Consider the following 10,179-nt stretch of genomic DNA (forward strand, 5'->3'; position numbering starts at 1 on the left):
GGAGTCCATTCTGTAATAGAGAGAGCCAAAAAGAAAATTGATAAAACAAACACCATGATGGTTCCCTGGGACTGGCAGCAATTTGTCAGGCAGTGTAAATTTAAAGATGTAATTGAAGTATACGATATGAGGTTAGAAGATTTTAAAAATTTTAAATCACTGTTTGACAACAATGCTGCTCCGTTAATAAACAGAAAAAAAAATTCTAATCATAAAGATTTCCTCATTAGTGAAGTTGTTCATCTGCAAGTACGATCGTCAGATCCGGGGACTCTCTTTTATAAAACGTCTTTTCAAGATGACTTTAAGATGATAGACTTAAATCGAAATTCTCGTAGAGGAACGAACTGGCCAACAGATATTCATCCTGTTAGTAAGGTATTACGGCCCATATCTTCTAAAAAGTTTAATGACCTACAGACAAGTTTGCAGTGGATCCCTCAATGTTTTCATCATTTCTACAAAAATATACCACATGGAAATAACATCGCTGAATATCCTGAGGAAATAGACCAATAATACTAGTATGAGCGATATTAGTGAGTGTTTATTAAACAATACTTAATACTGAATTTTAGTTTTTATATTTCTTGTAATATAATATAGTTGTTTCAATTCCTACTTATTTTGTATGATATAGCCTATGAAACCTGTGAAATATTCAATTCTATACTGTCTTTCCTCATTTATTTTATGCGAATGTATTTGGTAAAAGGTAATTTTTTTTAAGGGTAAACTAACTTAAGTGCTCCTATCTCTTAACGGTAAACTGAAATATTACAAGAATATTTTTTTCAGTAGTGGTAGACAATAAAATATTATCTTACCATCAAAATGATTTTAAAGAAGAATAACTAATTCGTCAGTTGCCTCATAAATAGTTAAAAAAACTTAAATTGGCTCTACTGTAAAATTAGTAAAATGTTACATACGATAGTTTACCTCTGAGGTACAGAAATGTAATACTGTATTCTGTGTAAAATAAAAGCAAATAAAACCGAATCCAACATACGCAAACCTCTTAAAACGGGTAGTTTTTTGGTGGTGCGACATTGTGGCGACCGTGACAGGACTTTTTGAGTTGGATTTCGGTGTGAATTTTGTAGTTCTGGGCCAGTGAGTTTTTTACCGCGTTCTTTTGGTTTGTGATTTGTATTGAGAACGTTTCGGTGGTTTTGAACCAAACCCACTATGGCAGCAGAATTGGAAAATAGAAAGAAAACCAGAAGAGTATTAAGGGCTATTTTTACGCGTACGGTTAACGAATTAGAAGGTCTTATGAAAGCAGAATCATTGGACTACGAGTCAATAGAAGTGTCATGGGAACTGTTAAAATGTAAGTTTGACGAGTTACAGTCAATTGACTCCCAAATTACTGAATTATCGTTTGAAAGTTCTACTGAAACGGAGCTAGAAGCAGAGATAGAGAGTTGTGATGTGTATTTGAGAAAGTTTTCCAAGTGTAGAACCAGATATAACAAGCTGATAGAAGAAACGAAGACTGAAGCATCCAGCAGGCATAGTCAGAAGAAGTGCAGTGTCCCAGAATACAGAAGAGCCAGAGTTAACAGGTATGAGAAAATTTAGATTACCTACTATTGAATTTAAAAAATATGATGGCAGTATCAAAGGTTGGTTGGCATTCTGGGCACAATTCAAAAAGATTCATGAGGATGATTCTATTGATTGCCATGATAAGATAGAATATTTAATTCAAGCCACAGTACCAGGTAGTAGAGCACGTCAACTAGTAGAGAGCTATCCAGCTATGGCTGACAATTATAGTAAAATTATGGAAAGTATGCAAAGCAGATTTGGCAGAGAAGACTTACAGATAGAAGTATACATTAGAGAGTTACTAAAACTCATTTTGAGTAAGTCTGCATCTAAACAAAAGATTGATATATCTAAACTGTATGACAGCATTGAAACTCAACTGCGAGCACTGGAGACATTAGGTATCACATCTGACAAGTGTTCAGCAATGCTCTTTCCGTTAATCGAATCTTGTTTACCTCAGGAATTGCTTAGGGTATGGCAACGTTCCACAAATATTGATTGTAGAGATGGGACATTGGAAAACAGGTTGAAACTGTTGATGACTTTTCTCAGAAATGAAGTAGAGAATGAACAAAGAATTGCTTTAGCTGCTGAAGGTTTTGGATTGTCTGAAGAAGTGGCTTCATCCTCTAAAGCTAGTGTCAAGAAATCATCAGGTTTTCCAACTGCTGCTTCTTCTTCTTCTGGTTCCTATCCGTTTCGGATGTTGGAAATCATATTGGCAATCATGACCTTGCTCGCTGCGGCTCGAAACAGCTCCGTTGAGGTTTTCTTAAACCATGTTCTTAAATTCCGCAGCGATGATATTCTCCTTCTACCGGGTCTTCGCTTACCTTTGACTTTACCTTGCAATATAGACTGCAGCAGGGAGTAACGGTGCTGATTTCTCATAACGTGTCCCAGATATTGCAATTTTATGCGTTTGATCGTAAACACAATCTCTGGTTCCTTCTTCATTTTTTCTAGAACTTCCTTGTTCGTGATCCTTGCTGTCCATGATATTCTCAGCATTCTTCTATAAAGCCACATCTCAAATGCTTCAAGTTTTTTAATAGTGGTGTCTGTAAGCGTCCATGCCTCCGCCCCGTACAACAACACAGAGAAAACATAGCATCTCAAATGTCTCATTTTTGTATCCAGGGATATGTTGTGACTTTTGAAGATGGCGCTCATTTTGTTAAAGACCGTTCTTGCCTTTCCTATGCGGCACTTTATTTCCTGTACATTACTCCACTGTTCGTTTATAATAGTTCCTAGGTAGCAATACTGTTTTACTCGCTCTATCTGCGTCCCATTAATGTATAGATGAGCCCCATTTATATTCTCCTTGCTGACAATCATTTGTTTGGTTTTGTGGGTATTAATGTTTAGTCCGTACTGTTGACTGTACTCGTTTATTCTGTCCATTAGCCTCTGAAGTCCCTCTAAACTATCTGCTATCACCATTGTGGTGCAACTGCTGCTAATTTAATTAATTGTGAAATTTCAGCTTGTGTCTTTTGTTCAGGTACACATGGTAGTGAAGATTGCTTTAAGGCACAAAAAATGACATTTGTTCAAAAAAGGGATGTTCTCATTGGGAAGAAGGCTTGTTTTAGATGTCTAAAAGTGGGACATCAGACAAAAAGATGTAAAACAAGACTAAGATGTGTTATCTGTAGCCAAGCTCATGTAGTCTTGATGTGCCCCAGTTTAACAATAAGTCAAGATAAGCATAGTAATAGGCAAAATGAGAACATGTCTTCTAAGGATGTCATAAACGACCAGGCTTTGACTAACCAAACTAAAGGTCATGTATTTTTGCAAACGTTGAGAGTCACTTTAACTGGTATATTTGGTAATACTAGAGTTGTTCGTGCCTTAATTGATAGTGGGTCACAAAGATCATATATATTAAAGGACACAGCTTTAAAATTAGGTTATCCAGTTAAACGACAGGAAAAAATTGTTCATTGTCTGTTTGGAGGGTCAGAAGTTGCAAACTCTCATAACTGTTATGAAGTCACAATACAGGGTAAGAACTCTACATATTCTTTTGAGGCCTTAGATCAACTAACAAGTTGTAGTGATGTGGCTCCAGTATTTCATGGTCCATGGAGGGAACAAGCCAAGAACCTTAATATTGATTTATCTGATGATCTCCAACCTGGACCAATTGAACTGTTGCTGGGAGCAGATGTCGCTGGTTATTTGTATACAGGGGGTCGTCATAAGCTAGATTGTGGGCTAGTAGCTATAGAAACTCTCATTGGATGGACACTTATGGGAAAAATACCTACCAGTAGTAAACATTCTGATGTTGTCATGTCCACATTGAATCTTCTCATAAAGGATGCTTCCTTAAGTGAGCTTTGGGAGTTGGAAGCAATTGGTATTAAAGAGCCTACAGTACAGATAGATATACCAAAGAGGAGGCTGCTTTAGCTGCTAGAGATTTTTTTATGCAAACTGTAAGTGTAGATAAGATGGGCCGCTACGAGATTCGTCTTCCTTGGTTGGAAGGTCACCCGCCTCTCCCCCAGTAATTGTGAGTTGTCGGAAAAAAGACTAAATTCCACTCTTCAAAAGCTGAAACGTGATGGTCTTTTTGGAAGGTATGATGATGTTTTTGCTGACTGGCAAGCTGAGGGTATAATTGAGCTAGTTGGAAAGTTATATGATTTTGATAACAGTCTAGGACATTTTTTTACCTCACCGCCCAGTAGTAAAGGAAGAAAGTACTACCAAGGTACGTCCAGTGTTTGATGCATCTGCACATTCAAAGAATAAACCTTCACTTAACCACTGTTTAGAGAAAGGTCCAAATCTAATTCAGTTAATTCCTTCAATGTTTGTAAGGTTTAGAGAAAACAAAATAGGAGTGATTTCTGATGTTAAAAGAGCATTTCAACAAATAGGTGTGCATGAAAGGGACTGTGATTTCCTCAAATTTTTATGGGTTGACACAGAAGGTCAGACAGTAATTTTTCGTCATAAACGTGTGGTATTCGGTGTTAACAGTAGTCCAATTTTTATTAGGGATGACACTAGAGTACCACTTAGCAAGATACCTGGAAAAGGGCTCTACATCAGAATCATTGTATAATTTAGATGTTGTGAAGAGGTTAAGTCAAAGCTTCTATGTGGACAACTGTGTTACAAGTTTACCTGATGAAGAGATGGTGTCAAGATTCATTACAGAGTCGGTAGCAATTATGGCAGAGGGACAGTTTGAACTAAGAGGGTGGGAGCGTACAAGAAATGCTGAAGTTAGTGGAACTGAAGAGATATGTCCTGTTCTTGGTATGAACTGGCATCCTGTACGAGATGTTTTGACAGTTAATTTGAAATTCTTAAGAGAGGACACTGACTTGGAAAATATGGTAGTGACTAAACGTAGAATCCTTTCTATAGCCCAGAAAGTGTTTGATCCTATTGGATATTTATGTCCAGCTCTATTAGTGCCCAAACTCATGTTGCAAAAGTTGTGGGAGAAGAGCTTGGCATGGGACGAACCACTGGATGAAGTCATCTCTGAAGAGTTTAAAATTTGGTTGAAAGATTTACCTTATCTTGAGAATATTGAATTGCCTCGATGGGTACACATGAATGGTGAGACATTACAAAATTTAAGTATCCATATTTTTTGTGATGCAAGCAAACTGGCCTATGCTTGTGCCATCTTTTTGCGAGTGAGTTATTCTGGTAAAGTATTTGTATCTCTATTGGCCTCGAGAGCTAGATTGGCTCCAATTAAGAAATCTACCTCAAAAATAACTATTCCACGTCTGGAGCTGCTAGCTGCAACTATAGGTGCCCGTTTGTATGTTCAGGTTGCAGAGAACTTGCCCGGAAATATAGAATCCTTTTTTTGGAGTGACTCAAGCACTGTTATTTCCTGGATACAACGCCAAGAAGAATGGGGAGTTTTTGTATGGAACAGAGTTAAAGAAATTCGTAGCTTAACTTCAATGGAAAGCTGGCGTCACCTACCAGGAGCGGTAAATCCTGCAGACTTGCCATCACGAGGGTGCACTTCTAGACATTTGTTTCAGTCAAGATGGTGGGAGGGGCCGAAGTGGTTATATGAAAGCCGTGATAAGTGGCCATCTAGTGCAGCTACTTGTGATGAAGAAGAATTTAATGCCGAGCGTAGGAAGACTTTGGTGACATCTCTTGTTAATGTTTATAATTCGTGTGACTGGCATTTTAGCTACTTTTCACAGTATAGTAAGATGGTACGAATGGTGGCTTGGATTCAACGTTTTGTAAAAAATTGTCGCAAAGGTGACCAGAAGTATAAAGGTGAGTTGACTTCTGAAGAGTTTGAAGCTGCAGAGAAATTTATTTTGACAAAAGTGCAGCAGGAAAGCTTCTCAGGTGTGGATGATAAAAGGATTATTCATCTTGACCCATTTTATGAAGAAGGGGGTTTGATTAGATTGAGATCTAGAGTTTGTAACAGAGAAGATACACAGTATTACCGTTTTCCAGTCGTACTGCATCTAAACATGAGGTAACCATTAAGTTAATTAGGTATTATCACTTAAAGTCTTGTCATGTTGGGATCCAAGGTACTTTAAGTTTGCTCCGAGAAAAGTTTTGGATTCTCTCAGGAAGGCGTAGTGTAAGATCCGTTATCTCTAAGTGTGTATTGTGCCGGAGATACACTGGAAAGCATCTAGCAGTTCATACTCCTCCTTTACCGGCTAACAGAGTGCGTGACGCTGTAGCATTTGAAGTAACCGGTATTGACTTTGCGGGACCGCTGTTCCTTAAGACCGGTGAAAAAGTTTGGATTTGTATGTTCACGTGTGCGATTTTCAGGGCGGTTCATCTAGAACTCTGTTGTTCGCTATCAACTTCTAATTTTCTTCAGGCCTTACGCCGGTTCGTGTCTCGTCGTGGTAGGCCGAAAACGATTTATAGTGATAACGGTACGAGTTTTGTGGGTGCCGAAAATGCCTTATCATGTCTGGACTGGGACGTTATTACTCGTGAGATGTCTGTGCAACGTATTCGTTGGCATTTTAATCCACCTACAACAGCTTGGTGGGGAGGATTCTGGGAGCGTCTCATTGGTGTTATGAAACAGTTGTTGAGAAAAACACTAGGTCGTGCCAGTTTGGACTATGAGACTTTGCTAACCTTGTTATGTGAGTGTGAGGCAATAATTAATTCGCGACCATTAACGTATTTATCGGAGGATCCTCAAGAGTTAGTTGCCTTGACACCAGCGATGTTTTTGCGGGATCAGGTGGATTGTGATGCTATAGACAATGCTTCATTGTGTCGGAAAGTGCGTCGGGGTTCAGACTTTGCGAGAGGAACTTCGTAAGCGATTCCGTTTGGAATATCTTGGACAGTTAAAACTGGTTTGCGCGAATAAAACTCACCGCCAGATCGCTCTTAATGAAATTGTGCTTGTCGGCAACGATGGCAGTAAACGTTTGGATTGGCCTATGGGACGAGTTGTTGAACTTTTTCCTGGTAACGATGGAAGTGTTCGACTGTGCAAAGTTAAGACAGCTAAGGGATATTTATTGAGACCTGTCCAGTGTCTGTACCCACTAGAGTGTTGTACTGTTCCTGAGTTCGAGCTTCAGAATGATGTGAAGACGTCAATGAAGGATGACAGTGAATTAAATGGTACCCCACATGTTCCTCAATTGGCTGCGAGAGACTCCGGTTCCGAAGACGAATACTGTGAGAGTGCGGGAGTGTTTAAAGTCAGTATTCCGACAAATAGTGCAAAGGTTTCTGAAGTGAAAATCACACGTACGGGACGGGCTTCTAAAATGCCTAAACGTTATTTGGAGTAGTGATTGTCAAAAACTGTATACTTATTAGCAATTTTAAGTTTTTGTATAATGGTTTTGTAGTATGTCTCTTTAGATTTTGTGAGCAATATTTTACTTTATCAGAATATTCCTCAGGTGGGAGTATGTCAGAGATTGCCTTTACCTATTAGAACAATTTGTTGGATGAAAGGCGTAGTGGTGTTAGGCCACGAAAAAGAGACAGTATGAAGTAGGCAATTAATGTCATGTAATTGTGTTGATATTGCAAGTTTGTTATTATTGCAAAAATAATATTTAAGTAAATGTAATACTGTATTCTGTGTAAAATAAAAGCAAATAAAACCGAATCCAACATACGCAAACCTCTTAAAACGGGTAGTTTTTTGGTGGTGCGACACCACTTTCTCCTGCAACTTTTGTTATTTTTTAGGTCTCTTCTTATTTCTTTGACTTCATTCAAAGTTGGTTCCTCGCACGTCCCTTCTTAATCTTCTTGCCAATTCTCATTTCCCTCAAGTTCCTCCTGTTGGTCTGTATTTAATTGATCTTCGAAATATTTCACCCATCTGTTTAATTTTTCTCTTGTTTTACCTAGAAATAAACCTTTTTTATTTCTGCAATACTGGGGATTATTCTTTGTAGTTTCTCTGGATTTCTTAACTTCTTGGTAGAAATTCTTTACCTCTTTGTTTATGTAGGCTTCTTCTATGTTTTTAATTGCTTTTCTAGCTAATCTCTTTTCTTTTTTCTGCAAATTCTTTTCACTTCTCTTCTTCTTGCCACATAGTTTTTGATCGCATTTTAGGTATTTCTATTTATTTTATATATCTCTTTGTAGTTTTGCCCTATTTCTTCTTGCCAAAGAATTCCTACATTCTTCATCGAACCCAGTCTTGCCGTCTTTTTATATTATGCTCTCTTCCTATACACTTTTCCGCTGCTTCCGATATGGCTGTCTGTATGGTATGTCACTCTTCTTCTATATACTGTTTCACTGGATTCTCTACTTTTTTATTTATTTCTTCCTCTAGTCTGTTTATAACCTGCTTCTCTTGAAGGCGCTCTAATTGGTAATTTAATCTATCTCTAAAAGGTTTTGGAATTATTGGTAGTTTTTGTTTTAGCTTTGCTATTATTAGTGTATAGTCACTGTTGGTATTGTTGCCGAGAGGGGGCATTTGGGCCTGTAGGACCCATCGCCGGCCCTGCGGACTTCTTCCTGTCCTCGGAATTAGACCGGGTGTTGACCATCTTTGCTAGTCACTGATGAAATGGTTTAATACTGCTACTGGTATAAAATAACGGTTACCGTGACAAGTATCTGTTATAGGTAACAGTTCCAAGGAGCAGTTACAAAATAACAGATCAAAAATAGAAAACAAAACAGGTAAAATAGTCTAGGTATTCCTTGACTTACGGAAGGAATAACTTAGTAAACAAGAAAAATAAAATGGTACAAAAGTACAATGCAAAGAAAATGTTTCTAAGTGTTTCTTGACTTACGGAAGAAACAACTTAGAATGAAAAGTAAAATACACAAGATAAAAGAATAGAAAAGTGCAGAAATATTTTTAAGTGTTTCTTGACTTACGGAAGAAACAACTTAGGACAGAAATACAGATAAATGAAATATGTAAATATGAAACAAGGTATGGAAATATTTCTAAGTGTTTCTTGACTTACGGAAGAAACAACTTAGAGTAAAAACAAACAAGAGAATCAAATATGGAAAAATAAGAATACAAATATTTATAAGCGTTTCTTGTCTTACGGAAGAAACGACTTACAAATACGAAAAATCAAATACAGAAAAGATGTGGAAATATTGCTAAGTGTTTCTTGACTTACGGAAGAAACAACTTAGCATAAAATATAAAATGAAAGAGACAAATGTATTAAGTAGTTTCTTAACTTAAGGAAGAAAATATCTTAGATAAAATATCGGAAATAATAATGCAACAATGATTATGAAAATATTTCTAAGTGTTCTTTTGACTTACCGGAAAAGAACGGCTTAGACGCAAAATTAAAAGTCAAATATTTAGAGAAATATTTCTAAGAGTTCTTTGACTTACCGGAAAGAACTACTTAGACAAAGTACAAATCAAAATATAAAATAGAAAAAGCAAGAGAAATATTTCTAAGTGTTCTTAACTTACGGAAGAACAACTTAGACACAAAATACAAGAAAAATAAACAATCAAAATAATCAAATAAAATATCAAACAATCAGTACATGAACAAATATAGATCAATGTAATATTCTAACCTGAAAAGGTCTGAATATACAATAATGCTAAAATAAAATGGTATATAGGAAATCAGAAATAAAACAATAACTTAGTAGGAACAATAATAGCACCGACTAGGTCTACAGTAGAAGAGGCAAGCTCGACTGACCGATGAGAGAAAATCTACCTGCTTTTATGTAAAACAAATCCTTTGTTTTACGTAGCAAAAGTGGAATTTCCCTGCATCGAGTCAATTAGAAATTTGGATTTGGCCAAACTTGGAATTCCCAAGTATTTTGACCAATATTCAAATTCCTTGATGCGTCCGGCACGACAGTATCTGCCCCTCTGTAACTTCTGCAGCGTTGGTTATACTTAAAAAAACAGAGACAGAAATAATTTTATTCCATAAGTTTTTACCCTGTATAGAAATTATTATGTAACTTTTTTTAAAGATGGTTATATTATTATGAAATATTATGAAAATCGCTATTTTGTATTCTAAATTTCTGTGGCTTTAGGACTAGTTTCCAAGCTACCGAATTCTCCAAAGTCACAAACACATTATGGGTAACTTATTTTTATATTAAAAAATTTGACATACAAAA

General features: G+C 36.8%; 1 protein-coding gene across 1 annotated transcript; it reads left to right on the plus strand.

Moving 5' to 3' along the window:
- Positions 1 to 1,191: 1,191 nt before the first annotated feature.
- LOC140432214 (uncharacterized) lies at positions 1,192 to 7,268 on the plus strand (the record flags this gene model as incomplete). Its single annotated transcript, XM_072520038.1, has 8 exons — positions 1,192 to 1,571; positions 1,624 to 2,216; positions 3,068 to 3,948; positions 4,021 to 4,288; positions 4,353 to 4,511; positions 4,579 to 6,055; positions 6,205 to 6,838; positions 6,906 to 7,268. Coding segments are annotated over exons 1-8 (4,755 nt in total), but the record flags the coding sequence as incomplete, so codon positions are not given.
- Between the last annotated feature and the right edge of the window lie 2,911 nt (positions 7,269 to 10,179).

The sequence above is a fragment of the Diabrotica undecimpunctata genome, unplaced genomic scaffold, assembly GCF_040954645.1.
Source record: "Diabrotica undecimpunctata isolate CICGRU unplaced genomic scaffold, icDiaUnde3 ctg00003253.1, whole genome shotgun sequence".
Classification (NCBI taxonomy): Eukaryota; Metazoa; Arthropoda; class Insecta; order Coleoptera; family Chrysomelidae; genus Diabrotica; species Diabrotica undecimpunctata.